This window comes from Anolis sagrei, chromosome 6 (assembly GCF_037176765.1).
Source record: "Anolis sagrei isolate rAnoSag1 chromosome 6, rAnoSag1.mat, whole genome shotgun sequence".
Classification (NCBI taxonomy): domain Eukaryota; kingdom Metazoa; phylum Chordata; class Lepidosauria; order Squamata; family Dactyloidae; genus Anolis; species Anolis sagrei.
Window position 1 is genome coordinate 106,920,610 of NC_090026.1, and position 16,648 is coordinate 106,937,257.

The window sequence follows — 16,648 nt, forward strand, 5'->3', positions numbered from 1 at the left end:
ACCACAGTCACCTAACCTAGTCTAAGGGGTTTTTTTTTCATGTTGGGAGTGACTTGAGAAACTGCAAGTCACTTCTGGTGTGAGAGAATTGGCCATCTGCAAGGACATTGCCCAAGTTACACCTGGATGTTTGACATTTTTAAATATCCTTGTGGGAGGCTCCTCTCATGGAGCTGACAGAGGGAGCTCAACCCACTCTCTTCGGATTCGAACCGCTGACCTATCAGCCAGCCGGCACAAGGGTTTAAACCCATTGTGCCACTGGGATTCCATCTAAGGGGATTAGACAGTCAGAATTACCCATCTCCTGTCTGCTGCAGTCTTAGTAGTTGAACAGAAACTCTAATTTTACATGGTCCTAGGCTGATGTTAGAGGGATAAAAATGCTATCCCAGGGCTCTGCGAAAGAGGTGCAGAAATAATACAGCATTTCAAATATCTGGAAGCCTTGATACCACAAAGGATGTAAGGCTTATTCTCAATTAGGATTACTTTGGGTTCATCATTTTGCATTGTAGAATTAATGCAATTTGAGGCCACTTTCACTGCCATGGCCCAATGCTATGTAATCATGGGAATTACAATTTGGTGATGCACCGGCACTCTTTAGCAGAGAAGGCAAAAGACCTAGTAAATCTACAACTCCAAGATTCTGTACCATTGAGCCATGGCAGTTAAAGCTGTGTCAGACTGCATTAATTTTACAGTGTAGATATAGCCTTTTTTAGAAGCTCATATGAGGTACCTTGCTTTTCTTTTTACAGCTGACTGTGCTGAGAAACCACATGGGAATCTTTAAAACTTCCTAGGTGGGTTTCTCCTATGAACAAGAATTTTAAAAGGAAATCAAGGGATACTCTTGACAAGACGAAAAATGAACGGTGACAGTAGGGTCACAGGAGTTAACCTTTCTTTGAGTTATGAATGAGGATGAGTTATGAACGAGAATGCCAGTCCCTTGGCACATTGTCATTCACTAAGACTGATAACATTTCAATATAGACAGTTCAGTGGCACTTTATAACAGAATTGCTGGCAATAATTCATCTCGGCTTTGACATGATATTCTATTTTCAGTACCGTGCATAATCTACTAAACCTTAGTTACGTAAGGGAAGCAGCAAATTTTAGCATGCTTGTAATGTTCTAAAATCACATGAAAAGTGATATATGTGACAGTGTTCTCTAATTAGTTCCCCTCCTTTTTTAAAACAAGGGGGCTCTTCGGGGAATCAAAACATATAATTTGAGAGCAGAACAAAAGAGATCTAATTCCTCATCCCTCTGCTATTCTTACCTAGCTGGGTATTATTCCTCTTCTTCCTCCCATCCCATATTTTCACTCCTTCTGCCTGCCGATTCTCCACTGAGCTTCCTTTTCACTTTTCATATAAAATTGCTACTTTCATTCTATAGTTTTTCCATCATTCTTCCTTTAGCTTCCTACACAATTATATGGGAGTTAGCAATGAAGTCATACATTCTAAGACTTTCCAAAATGGCGGTTTCTCATAAATAGAAAATATAAAAACAACAATAATGGTAATTTTATTATTTTATATATTTTGTTATCTACCATCATGTCAACATCAACTTATGACAGCTCTATGAATGAGAGACTTCTAACAGCCTTAGTCATGAACTGATCTGTTCAGGTCTTGCAAATCTGGGGCAATGGCCTCTTTAATTGAACCAATCCACCTGTACTGCAGTCTTCCTCTTTTACTATTGACTTCCACTTTATAGAGCTTTGTCATATTTTTCAGTTAATTGGCTCATCATGTGTCCAAGGTATGACAATTTCTGTTTAGTCATCTTGGATTCTAGTGAGAACATGACCTCGTGACTCTCATTTCTGTGTTGTAATTCTGCATCTAGATTATCATGATTGATATTTCTCAGTGCATGGATCTTGCCGCTTATCAATAATCTGTACAATGTAGGATATGTACATATCCTGAAGAAATAGACTTGGGATTAATTTACACTATCTGATTAATCCAAATAATCATGATGGTGGCCTCACATACATGGCTGAGCCCCCCTGTTGTGCAACATTGGTGCCAGCTGGATAAGACTGCATTAGTCCCACTGACTCATCCCTTTGTCCTCTGTGTCATCACAGAGGACAAGCTTCCCACCAAGCTTTCAGTGAGTGTTTGGTCATTCTGTTATATCTGATGGGGTCATGATAGGAAACCTGCATGATCAGCAAAGAGGGGCTATAGTTCCCACCTCTGTGTCAGCAGAAGTGACTGTGATGGTCAAGTACTCCCAGGGAGCTCAGTGGCTGGTGAGGAGTAGTGGTAGCAACACAGGGACAGTCCATTTCCTTCCTGATCAGTACAGGAAAAGGGGTGGTGCCTGTATAGACAATAGATAAAGCCAAAACAGACTTGATTCAGTTGTCCAGGTGGCCAGGAAGCCTACGGATACTCCAGAGCGCTCAACCTTTAAACTTCAAGGTTTTAATCTCTGCATATTCAACCATGTTTGGAAAAATGAAAAGTGCAAAGTTAGTAAAGTGGAAGTCAGCAGGAGAAGAGGGAGACAGCAGCAAAGGTGGATTGACTCAATCAAGGAAGCCACAGTTCTGAGGTTGCAAGACCTGATCAGAGCAGTTGGTGACTGGAGCTTTAGGAGGACTCTGATCAGTAAAGTCATAATAAGTCAACTTCATGGCAAATATCAACAAATATTCTATTGTGTTAGTGCTGAATAGTTTTGCCACCTCCTTTTTCTAACAATATATGGTGGCCAGGTATAATAAATATTATTCTGGAATCAGGATTATCTATTGAATTTGGAAAATGTTTTAACAAAAAAATTAAACGATGAAGGGTACAAAACTGAGAGATTTTCCCATCCCTATTATAGGCCTAGCTCCACTGAATAATTTAGTTATAGAACCATAGAGTTGAAAGGGGACTAATGGGCTATTTAGTCCAACTCCCTGCTCTATGCAGAATCTCCGTGTAAAGCATCCCCATCAGGCCACTGTCCACTATCCAGCCACTCTTTGAAGACACCCAGAGGAAACTTTACCATGTCTCTAGATGATTGATTATATTGCTGAACCACTTTTGCTGCCATTTATTGTTAAGTTTGGTTTAAATAGTTTATTAAGAATAACTCTTTTAGAGACTTAATGAACCCCTACAAATAACATCAGTAAGACATGATGTGCAGTGTAGTCCTATCAGACGTGAGTCACACCATGTTCAGTGGAACTTAATACTAAGTAAGTAATACCTAGGAATGTCACCTCAAGCAGAAAAGTAGATTGGAATTTATTGATTTTCTCATCATGTAAAAATCAATATTGACTTGCAATTGTATATTTCACCCAGTACCACAAGAGGGAGTCTTATATTCCTCTTTGGAATATAGGTTACAATGACAGATGACATCCATTAACTAATGTAATTTAAGATCAAATGCTTTAAGCTTTGAAAACTAGAGTTAGATCTCTTACATTGGGACTGTGGGACAGACAAGGTAATTTCTGGCTCTCTTCCACTATAATGATTAAGACACATCCAGTTGCTGGTTTTCTCTATTTGTTGTAATGCCTATGGGAGTGGTTGTAACATTCAGAAACTCACAATGTATGACGCTGTGCTGATTGCTACTAGTTCAGATGTACTGGTACGTTTTGCTAAAGGTACAAATATTGGAATGTCAGTGTGGGTGAGATGTTAATAGATGATGGAAATTAGTCATGGTAGCTAGAGATAAAAAAATTAATTTAGTAGGTTTGCATTACTGTATGAAAAAGTTAATTTCTCACCTCCTATGATTGGCCAACGATCATCATGGTTTGGAAATCCATACATTTCCAAGACTTGCTGTGCAATTTAACAGGGGAAAATATATGCACAAAACTATATGGACATTTCAGAAATTCTTATGACTCAGATACATATATCTGGAAAAACATTCAAACATGTTTTAGAGTCTTTATGAATCCAGAGGTTGGTTAAATTTCTGAGGAAATCTCTGCACTGCTCTAATGCCTATAGTATAGTTTTCTGTCCAGTTCTCAGACATACATAGGTATTTGTCTGGGCAGAAGCTTACGTGATATTTCAGCATTTTGACTGACCTACAAAGGCATCACTCTTCGGGGGATTTGGGATTTTATTTTGTCTTATTTTCAACAATTTAGCAGAATGAGAGCTTGATGACAGAAATATTTTGTTAACTTTTATCCCCCAACCTTTTAAGTATTGTGATCATAAGGTTGCATTTCCACAGGTGGTATCTTTTCATAAACCATGTATAGACTTTTTGTCTCATAAATGCTATAAAGGCAAGGTACTAAGAGCATGCAAAAATAACCTTAAAATTCTTCTGAGAATATTTGGAAGTCATTTTTGGACAAGTCCTATTTGGTACTTTCTTGTATTGGAACACAAATATCTAATCTTTACAGGTCCTTTAGTGATCCTTTAGGTTATAGGTCAAGATGGAAAAGTTCAGCCAAGTTGGCTTAGAGACCACTAAGGCTGTTTTGGAGCCTTTCAATCATACATCAGCTCAAAATGGTAAGCATCAAAACTTGTTGTGTTCCACAAATCCTTAATAACAATTTCTCAAGCTTCAAAAGGTGTGCTACTATTGCCCATTTTGTTGCATTGATGTGTGTGTGTTTGCTATTTCTCATCTGGTGCCAATCAGGCTTTTTTCTAACAGAAAAATACAATGTTGTCCTCCACATTGGTAGTATTGGAGCATCTCTATTATGAACAATTAAATGGGAAATAGTGGCATAGTGTTCTTGAGAATCATGGATTGCTCCTTTTTATTAAAGCAACAGCTTAAACCAAAGTGCTAGTCTTAATTACAGTAGACTAGGTAAAGCAGCTTGTTTTCCAATAAGGGTTGACTTACCATACAAAAATAAATTCAATGGTTATGCCCTAGCTTGGACTAATAATTGATTTTGGTTGAAGTTTTATATGCATCAATATTGGATGTTTGTAGCCAGCGCTTTTTGTACATTTCAGGCTCCTCCCCCCCCCCCACCCCCTCGCAAATAATTGTAGGTTCAAACCATTTGCCTTCTCTCAAAGCATACTAAGTAAGAGAGGAAACATTGCAATGGACCGTACAGTAAGCACTATTGCCTTGTAGTTTCACTATCTCTTTATATCTGCTGACAGACTCACACTCTAATTAAAACAAATGTTAAAAGTATGTTATCATGGGGAGAAAAATCATGGAATAGAGATGATAAAAATGGTAAATACTGGTATCTTTAATAAATAACAGTTATTGGAAACACTATCTAAGAATTAGGAACATCTTTACTTATAACACTTGTTTTCCCACCTTTCTTTTAAGTGTTTAGGATATTTCACAAAATGGTCTTGATTGCATTGACAAAATGATTAATTGTCAAATAACTCACCTAGCAGAAACAAGTTCAATTTCACAGAACATGTGAGAAGCTGAGACAGTTCAGCAGACAGAAATGAATCTGAGGCTGTTCAATGCATTGTGCTGAAATGGCTGTTCTGAAACTGGCATGCTGAACTGGCTGAACTGAGTCATCCCATTCCCTCTTCAAAGAGTATTTTCCAAAGTATCCAACCTGCATTTATCTGCACTTCCATCTTCAAAGTTAAGTTAGGCTGAAATAAATATATTGACTCATGGTTTCCCAAGTTAATTTCTGAATGGAGATTTGAACCTGGATTCTTTTCCAATATAATCTTTCTAGTCCCTTAGATAGTTGTTCTGGGGGAAAGATAGAGCAAGGGAGCAGCTTCATCAACACAACAATGCTTCATTGGCTGCAAGATGATAGGTCCCATAGCAATCCCCACTAAACTCACAAAATGCTCATGGTCGGATGCCACAGGTAGCCTTGTTGCTGCTCCAGCAAATATGTTCCAAAATGAGGTGTCCCATGGACAGAGTGCAGATAGCCAGGATATCTAAGTCCAAAGCTGCTACCTTACACCAAGAGGCTCCAGGACTAGGTTATTGGATGTTTTTTCTCCATATTGACTTTGAGGAATTGAGAATTCAGAGAAAGGAGTGTCACAGCAGAGCTATTCCTAACATAGATAGACTTAGGACCTCATCACACTGATGAGCCCCAGCATTGCAATTTGCAAGCCTCCATCGTGAATTGGCGGGGCAGGGAGGTAATCCTGGCACCCTTCCTTGCCCACAGCTATGCTTCCCCTTCATACACTTGCAGCAACCCATGTGATGAAGTCATAAGAAGCTGGTTTAAGAAAGGGTGGACACTCACTGAAACCCAAGCAAAATTGGATGTTTAGTCATTTAGAGGAATCCATGTTGGTGCAAAAACAGGTGATAAGCAAGGCTAAAAATATGCCAATACAATATTTAGAAGAACATCTGTGTTGATCCTCATACATATACTAGCAATCACTTGGCCAAACACTTGGAGCCCTCCAGCAGTGAAAAAAGTAGACCAAATGTGGCTAAAATGTACCTTGTTTTTGGTTTTGAGACCAATTATTCGGGGATCTTTAAAACAGATTTTCAGTTAGAAGATATGCTTAAATGTTTTACTGCATTGGATGTTTTATTAAATCTTTATAAATTTTGTAAGAGCAAATACTATGCTGTATAATTGTAATGGATTTTGTATTGCAGTATTTTGCATAAGAGGTGTGCATGCTTCTGAAGATTATTTAGTGCTTGAATTCATATATTTTAGCAGAGATGTTCTTTAGATGTCAGACAAAGCATATCTATAAATAAATCTACAGAATTAATGCTCCTAATACTGGACTACTAGATAGGTCTAATTCACTTTATTATCAGTAAATACATAAATGGATCAATTTTCCATTATAACTTGCCATTATTAATTTCCACTTCAATTAAATGTCCTGCCTAATTCCCCAATCAATGGCAAGCTCTCATCTAGTTTTGTAAAATTAATCAGACTCTTCATATTAATAATATTTTGGGATGTTTTCTCAAACCAAAGAGACTTCAAGGGCAGACTGCATGTATGTGCAGAGACATCTAAAGGATTAGCTAAAATTAAGTGCCTGGATTCTCCTTGTCATATTTTCTTATCATTATGCTAAACAAAAGCCAATTCCATTTACTAGCCTTGGTGTTTATCAGTTTCTCATGCTTTATTGACAACTTTCTCTAATAGGTCTTCATAGCAAAGAATGGCAAAGATGTGTTCTGCTCATCAGCTTTCGATACACGTTACCAATGCTGCTTAAGCTATCTGATATTGGGGATCCACAGGATTTCCTCCTAAAAATGTGCCAGAAACCAGTGCCATATTTATACTAATAGGCTATTTTTGTTTCTTTCTTCCCTGTAAATTTGCCATGAACCAGTAATTAATGGCTTGCAGACCAGCACCATGCATGGATCATTTCTCTGAATAGCACGATTTTTTTTATCAGAAATCAATTAGTAAGGCACACGCATGAGAACTTCGTTATTAGCTCAATAGAAATCGATACCAAATTACAGAGAAAGGGTTTGCTCAGTGGTACTATCCCAGGCTCTGCTATCCTATTTGTTATTTTATTTTGCATACAAAAAAGTGAAAACATAAAGAAACAATGGCAAAAACATTCAACCACTTTCATGGCACATGTTCTACATGTGTGAAACACTAACAGCCATGATATTCTAGTTTTAGAGGCACTGCTGTATCCAAAAGATCTGCTGACCTTGGCTTTGTTGCACCAACCTCTGGCGTTTGCCTTGTGAACTGTGCCTCTGATGAGGAGGAGACTTCTGTTGATTTATTTTTTTCCTTCCTTGGGGCTATTTTTTCAATTTGGAAATAAAATCCCTGTCCATTGAAAGATATGAGGGAAGGGGTTTATTGAAGCCAAAGTAATAGCTTGTATTCTAGATTCTCCCACCCACTCATTTTGGGAGTAGGTAGAAAGTTTAAAATACATCCTTTGAGATAAGAACAGCCATTGGAGAGCTTATTTTGTAGGACCATGTGGGAGTATTGATAAGTCAGTCTCCTTCTCCGTGGTTGTCTTCATTGAAAAGCTTATATTGTGATTTCTATGGCTTCTCGTGGTCCTTGGAGTATCCTTCCAGGGCTACTGAGTTGTAGGGTAAGAGCTAATTTCATTCAACTGGAGGTGTCAGAACTACTTGAACTGTGGGTTAAAGCATGGGCTGAATAGATTCAGCACATTCCAAAGTAGAATTCACTGTAGGCATATTAATTACATTCATTATAATAATTTTTTTATTAGCATCCATATAATTCATTTAAGTTAAGTATCAAGAAGGGCCCAATTTGTTTCATTTTCTGTTTACTAATCACTTTATAGTTTCTAAATGCATGTAGGAAAGAGTAGGGCAAACACCATATATCTGTGCTCTATTACTGGAATCAATTTTACTGCCAGGTACAGAACCTGGGAAAAGTACTTAGTGGATTAACACTCCCAGTCACTATTGCCAATTACTAGGCTGACTAGGGGAATCTGGGGATTGTTTCCAAACTCTGCAGTAGTTTCTCCTAAAGATAATTGATACACGTGTCATTCAATGAATATTCATATAATCATATGATTTCACTGTTGGTAGGGAGAGCAAGAGCTACCAATTCACCCCATATCAATGCAGGAATCCACAGATAAAACATCATTGACAGATAGCATTCAACCTCTGCTTAAACACTTCCAAGGAAATATAGTCAATCACTCTCCAAGGCATTTTATCTCCAAAGGCCAATATTTATTTATTTATTATTTATTAGATGCACTTATTGACCGCCATTCTCAGCCCTTACGGGCGACTCATGGCGGTGTACAGTACACATAAAAAGACAGTTACAGAGGCCAGTATCAACAACATATGACTATACAACAAATACAAACTACATAAAAATCCGCTTCGTCTCTTAGTAGAATCATAGCCAGTCTCATTTTCCTTATACCATTCCAGTTCTCATTACCATAATGTTGTTGCTTAGCACTTAATTAAATGCCCTCTCGAACAGCCAGGTCTTAAGGCTTTTTCGAAAGGACATGAGGGAGGGCGCCTGCCTAATGTGTGCCGGGAGAGTGTTCCACAGCCGGGGGGCCACCACCGAGAAGGCCCTCTCCCTCGTCCCCGCCAGCCGTGCCTGTGATGCAGGCGGGATCGAGAGAAGGGCCTCCCCAGACGATCTCAAGGTCCTCGTGGGCTCGTAGGCCAAGATGCGGTCAGAAAGGTATTTTGGGCCGGAACCGTTTAGGGCTTTGTAGGCCAAGACCAGCACCTTGAATTGGGTCCGGTAGCAAATCGGCAGCCAGTGAAGCTGGGACAACAAGGGTGTTGTGTGCTCCCTGCTACCCGCTCCAGTTAGTAACATGGCTGCCGCACGCTGGACCAGCTGAAGCTTCCGGGCCGTCTTCAAGGGCAGCCCCACGTAGAGAGCGTTGCAGTAATCCAGGCGGGATGTGACAAGAGCGTGTACCACCGTGGCCAAGTCAGACTTCCCGAGATACGGGCGCAGCTGGCGCACGAGCCTAAGCTGTGCAAATGCTCCCCTGGTCACCGCTGAAACCTGGGGATCCAGGCTCAACGATGAGTCCAGGGTCACACCCAAGCTGCGAACCTGCGCCTTCAAGGGGAGTGCGACCCCGTCCAGCACAGGCTGTAACCCTATATCCCGTTCGGCCTTGCGACTGACCAGGAGTACCTCTGTCTTGTCTGGATTTAGTTTCAATAGTTAATACCATCAGAAAACTGCTCCTTATGTTCAGTCTCTTTCTTTCCAGCAACCTGAGCTATTGATTCAGGTCCTCCTCTCTAGAACAGCAAGAACAAAACTGTTCTATCTTTCATGTGGCAACCTCTCAATATTTTCTTCTCCAAGCTACATATGCCAAGGTCTTTCAACCATTCCTCACTGAATTTGGTTTCCAGACTCTTCCACACTTGTCAAATATGACTAGTATATAGGGATTGTTAACTGTGTAAAGCAAGCTTCAGAATTCGGCCCCAGTATGTTCCTACTGGTTGGTGAGGCCTTCCATATTGCTTCAGTATGGCTTGTACATAGGTTATTCATGTGTTTGTGGCCACATGAGAGGAGATGGTCTGATAAAAGCTCATATGAGGGTATCAGATATATAATTTTCACAATAACATAAACAAATGGAAGGCTGAAGCTTCACAGACTCTAAAGTCTCTGAAACTTGAGTTTGAATCCAAATAGATCATCCCATACCATTCATAATTGTCTTTTAAAGTTGTGATTTTATGTTGCTAGTCCATGATTTCTTAACAAGGCAACTTTTAGCTTTCCTGATGTCACTGAACTGCAATCCCCAACAGACCTAGGCAGCATACCAGTGAAGAAGGGCAATGGGAGTCAAAAGCCATTTTCTGGAAAGTCACAAGTTGTCCACTTGTGCATAAAAACTGGGATGGTTCCTACAACAAGATTTATAGATCATCATTCATGTCATACTGTTCACATAATCTATAATGAGAACCATGCACATCTTGTTTGCATCATCATGCATGTATCGTAATCCTCATGACAACTTGTACATATCAAATGCACAAGCTCTGGGCTCATTCTGGCACCTCAAAGAATACATAATATGCCCATCTGGGCTAACTACATGTCAGCCTACCTTCAATGCCAGATATTAGAGCTTAAGAAGGAAACAAATATGTTTTCTTGAAAAGGATCCTTTACTTTGTGTGAGGATTCAAACACTTTGGTTCCATTTGGTAGGATCAGGCTGGCAATTAATGATGGGAAATGGGAACCTCCAGTAGCAACCACTCAGTTGCTACATCTGCATAGTTTTAACAGCAGAACCTCTGATATGCTATCCCTATGTATGGCTTCTTGTACTGTAGTGAATAATTTGTGATGTTGGTATTTTGCCTTAGAAGATGAGAAGTGTAGTAAATAGTGTTTTGTTATGGCCCAAAGTTGTTTTAAAATATAGTATGACTATTGAATGTAAGTCTGTGTTGTGTTCCCTAGCTTGGTGCTTTCCAGATGGGTTGAACTACATTGTCCATGCTCACAAGCAAATATGGCACATAACCTAGTACCATATCTATTTCATTTTACAGTTTTCAAATAATAGTTCATATACTTATCAGGTGTAGGTCTGACACCCCTTGTTTTACATGTTCACCAAAGCTTTAGCTTTTCTTTTTTAAATCTCCAGATTGGGAATGGTTTTTTGAAGGTTTGGAGTGATTCTGGAGTTCACAGTGGTCAGTGGAAGAAAGCACAAATCCAATTGGGGAAGCTGAGAAATTTTGCAGTCCTGTTTGAAGGCATCCGAACCAAAGATCTTGGAGGGGGTGCAGCAATAGATGACATTGAATATGAGAACTGCAGTACAAGTAAGGCTAAACATATCCTTTCTTTTCTCCAAAACCTTAGATCCTCCCCTTACTTGGTTTTCATTTTTAAAATGTTCTTTGTCTAATATATATTTCAAAGTGATGGTTATAACCTTTGACCAGTAGTTTGGATCCAGGCTGTCTGAAATATCTCCCCTCCCCCCGCAAAACTAATATAATGGCTCCACCTAAATTCTTCATCTGGTTTATACTGTATTATACAACAGTCTCATCCCATTGACAAGACCCATCTAGAGTGTTTGCTTCCTGTGTTCCTAGCAATATTAATTAAGAGCTTCCTTTTTCATAAGTTCAGCTTGTTTTATTGCATTTTCATGAGTGCAGGTGGGGCATGAGTGATCAAGAGCAAATGCTTGCCCCTTGAGTAGTTTCTCTTAATTACTCTAGTGCTATTTTATCTTCCTACAAAGGAAGAAGGCTCTAATTCCAAGGTTTCTTTGCAATGTGTTATGTGAAAAACAATGAAGGAATAGCTAAGCAGAAACTATGGGGAAATAACCAAAGAAACAAATCATTAAAGCCGCTCTGAAGGAAGAAAAATTGATGTGAGAATCATTGTTCCTCTACTTCTGAAGGACAGGGTTAAAATTAATGAAATCTCATGCTAAAATATATTGGCCTTAAACTTCCTTCAATATTTCTCCCTACTTTTTGGTCCCCCTTTTTAAAATCCTATTAAAGAAACGGGTCATACACTGTTTATCTCTAACCTTCCAGCTTTCCCAAAAAGGACATCAATTAAACAGGCTGAATCTGCAAACCAGAAATATTTTCTTAAATGGAAAGGAGCAACCCTTTAAGAGCAGGGTACCACTTTCCCTTACTAAAAATACACGTCATAAGTGAGGCCTACTGTCTTGAGAAAAAAGACAATGAAAGTCAATGAAAGAAACAGTCTGGAGCCAAAGTACGGAATATTTAAAACAAAACAACAAGAAGTTGCTGATATGAAGAAGAAAAGAAGATACACTGAAACAGAAAAGGAAAAGAAGGGAGGGAGAATGATTTAAGAGAAAGAAGGAAAAGGAGGAAACCTCAAGGAAGACACTTGGGAGTCAAAAGAAACTTCAATTTATTCTTTATCTTAACTTTTGCTATTTTCTTTTTTCTCACTTTTTTCTTTTCCATTTTCTTCTTTCTTTTCTCTATTTTCTTTTTTGCCTTTTAATGATTTTAATAGAAAATTTTCAATAAAGATTATATATAAGTGAGACCTACAAAATAAAAGTGGAATAAAAACACAGAAAACACTGGAAACACAATGGCCCAAAACAGTAACATTGAGTAGGTACTATGAATTCCACAAAAGCAACTCTATATTCCATAGAAAGGGACTGATAGGAAAGTAGCTAAGGGCAAGTGTTCCCACAACATTTGTCAACTTCCAGTGAGTATTGCTGGTTTTTTACATAGTTAAACCAATTTTGCTTCACTTTGAGCAAAGTTGGAGGATACTCTGGAGTTTGGTGAAAACTCTGGAGTATCTTGTGGCTTTAGGACAGCCTAAACAATGAATTGATTACAATGTAGACCAATCCAATGTCCTGATGGGACATAGGCATCATCATCCTTTTCTTGGATCTGGTTGGTATTGTCATTACCATTACTCCTAGCTGACCAGTTATGGGCAAACTGCTGGCCATCATGTGCACCCCATTATGTCATCAACAGAGGTCCCTACAAAACTAGGAAAAATGAGAGGAACAACAGCAGAAACATGATGAGTGAGATCATAATCTAGTAGGGTCAGACCAACTGGGTAGCATGGCCAGTGGCCACCAGTGTATCTGAGCATCTCCAGGGCCAGTTTGGACTAGCCCTGGATGTAGCAGCCAGTGTAGGCTCATCCTTAGGATATACATCTGGATCAAAAAAGCCCATAAATTATTATTAGATTACAAATAACCCTCAAAGTGTTTTAAAGAGCACAAAGAAGTATAGCATGTGACCAAGAAAGTAGATGAAATCCCTCCTCACAGCTGTTTAGCAAAATGGGGAAGACACGCACCACTAGGAAGAGACTGGTAACTGTTAGGCAGAAGTACTAACTCTTTGACATCCCATAAGGGTATAATTTGTGTTTTGGGGAAAATTGCTTCTTTGGTACCAGAACTTCCAGAATGTCCCAACCAGCATTAACATTTTGAACTGGGAAATGTTGATGCTTTTTCTGTATGGCAGGGGGTTGGACTAGATGGCCCATGTAGTCTCTTCCAACTCTATTTGTCTGTGATTCTAGGATGATTCCATGGCTGTGAAAACTGGTCTGAAAAGGTAACAATGGAGCATTGTAGGGGATGGCAGCATGTCTACTAACTAGCCTGAACACTCTATGCTGCAATATTTTGGTTCTACAGTCACATCACATTGGGATTTTTATGGCCTCTTTTTCCTCTTCTGTACGGGGCCTGCCAAGTACCATCAAATGATGCTAGCTTGGCCCCACACCCATTCCTCCTGAAGTGGAAGAGAAGGCTTGCAAGATCCTTCCTTTGCCATGACGGTGAGAAAAGTGTATTTTGGGTAGCTCTGATGGAACTTCCTGAATTTTTTTTCTCTTTCCTCCATCTGATGAGGGAAAGGGCAACGTGGCAACTGCTGGTGAAACAGCCTGGCTCCAGGGGCCATTTGAAGAGGTCCTTAGACTGTTTTCAATTCCTAGATTTACAACTCTTTATTCATGTTGTCTGTTTTAGTATTATTTTCACTAGTATGGACCTTCAGTACTCATTTTATGTTATGGCAATCAAATGACACCCAATCACTCATGATAAGTATATAGTGTTTGATATAGCTAAGTTAATATTAGTTCCCCTACCTTCTGTCACATCTGCTTTATTCTTTCACATTTACCTAAATTTTACTCCAGATATCTGTTTCAGCTCATGATTTATTCAGTTTCAAAAAGGGAAAGTTGTGTGAAATGTGCAAATGTATGAAGTCTGATCTGGAGATTATGACATTTTTGACAAATCTGTGGTTGCAGCTGAGATTACTGGTATCTCAGTGCCTGACAAATCTTTGCTTATTGTAGGATCCATCTGCCTAGGCTGCAATGCCTCAAGACAGAAATCTTTAGGAGTCAGGGTAATTTGTTAAGTCTGTTCTGTGTCAGAATCGATGCACATCTTTAGATTAGACCTAGCCTTCTGCATGACACATGTGGCTGAGTAAGATTCCCCATAGTTTTTGACTGAAAATACCCCTTATTTAGTATGACTTGTAGCTTCTGCCTGGGGGTAAGTGTTATCTATCCTTTTCCAGAGACAACTGTCAAGGTCATCCTTGGCCATAGACATTATTGATGAACATGCTGATAATGTGGTGCTGCTCATATATGAATCTGAGCAATTGGCAAAATGTGCTGATACCAAAGGGACTGGAAAATGCAAGTGCTTATCTAGAATATTTTTTGAGATTTTTAAAAAAATTATGTGTGGAGTTTTATTGGCCTTTAAGGCAGTGTCACTTCTAAGAAATCCTTCTGAACTCATGTATTTAAAAACCACCAACCTTAACTCAACATATCCCATAAAAGGAAATACCTTTACTATCCCACCAGTCTATATCTGAGTAGAGTTTAAAATCTTGGAAACTGTAAATATTGGAGTGTTGGAAAAAGAATCAGTTATTGTTTTCTCAGTATAGTATGTAAGATTCATTTGAAAATCAATGTGGTGTTATGGTTTGAGTACATTTGAGTACAACTTTGGAGGCCATGGTTCAAATCCCCACTCAGTCATGGAAACCCATTGGGTGACCTTGGACATGCCACTTTGGGGCTTTTCAGACAGGGCAAAATCCCAGGAGGAACTGGGATATTTAATCCCAGGAAATTAATATTGGTCAATATTAATCGTTTTCCTAGATAGAAGCATGTCAGCAATCTTGTTGCTCTGTGATGGCATTTAGCTGCACACAAGTTCCAGCTTCCTTTCAGACATTTCCTGGAAACATGGGAAAGTCAGGTGTGGAGAGGGTGAAACATGGAGCCCTGGCACTCTCTAAAATCTTAGAAAATAGAATGTCTGAATAAAATAAGGAGTTGAATCCCATAGTATGTATTTGCTTGATGACTTCTTCATCCTGTCCTCTCTATGCATCCCCACACACTCCAAATCCCCACTGGAGGGCTAAGGACCTTCTAGAGCAATGCTTCCCAACCTTTGGTCCTCCAGGTGTTTTGATTTCAGCTCCCACAATTCCTAACAGCTAGTAAGATGGATGAGATTTCTGGGAGTTGGTGTAAAACAACTGAAGGACCAAAGGTAGGAAACCACTGCTTTCGAGGAGGTATGGAGGCATGTCATGTGAAGGAGAATTCCTATGAATATGTGTTGAATCATAATATCTGTACATATATGTCAGTCTACTCTTTTCCTGTTGGGTAACTGACTTACTCTTGTGTGACTGATGGTTTGTGGTAGCATAAATATAATTTGCAGTTGCCTTCAATGCCATTGATTATTTGCTGTGGCAGACTTTTTTCATTCAGTTACAAACTATCTAGAGCTCTCTCATCAATAGAGTATATAATGAATGCAGAAGGCCTGGCAGGGGGCTGACATGAGACCTAAAACAAAACAAACAAGGAGGCACTACAAATCAATAGAGAAACTGGAAAGCTAAAGCTAGGATGTTACAGATATGCTTTGTTATATAAATGTCATGTAAAATAACATCTATTTGTTAAAAACACCTTAAAAGATTGCACTTATTAAACATTCTGGAGAAGACACATTTGAATCATTACAAAAGTTGCATAGATCTATCCAATTAATAATATCAGAACAACAACGTTTAATACTTAGCAGTTTTATAGTGCTTTCCAACAGCTGATGTGTTTAAAATAAAACTTAAGAAGGCTAAAAGATTTAAAATCTTTTTATGAAGCATGTATATGTTTAAAAGTATATGAAGTCCCACAAAGCTTATAAAAAGTCTTGAACATGGCACCCAAACGGAACAAACAGAAACAAAGCAAAGCAAAACCCCAACATTGGTACCAAGGGGACAGAATTACCCAAATCTGTGTTATTCCTGGCTGGTTCATAATAAACTTGGTAAGTTATAATTACAAAACAATGCTTTTCTCCTTTTTTCTTTCTCTCCACTCCCATTATTTTTAAATATAAGGTACCTTGATCTTTGCCAACTTTAAAATGAATGAAGTGCTCTCAGTTCTGATTCTGAGACAAATTATGTTTCTGCATAATTAAATGTCAAAGTTCAGAATAAATATGCTGAACAGGTCAAGAGTTATTGAATGTGCAACCAG

The 16,648-nt window shown here is 38.9% G+C and overlaps 1 protein-coding gene across 1 annotated transcript in view; it reads left to right on the plus strand.

Moving 5' to 3' along the window:
- MALRD1 (MAM and LDL receptor class A domain containing 1) overlaps nucleotides 1-16,648 on the plus strand; it is a 230,601-nt gene that overhangs the window by 117,807 nt on the left and 96,146 nt on the right. The window contains 1 exon segment of the mRNA XM_067470328.1: nucleotides 11,169-11,349. Coding sequence (XP_067326429.1) covers nucleotides 11,169-11,349 — 181 coding nt within the window.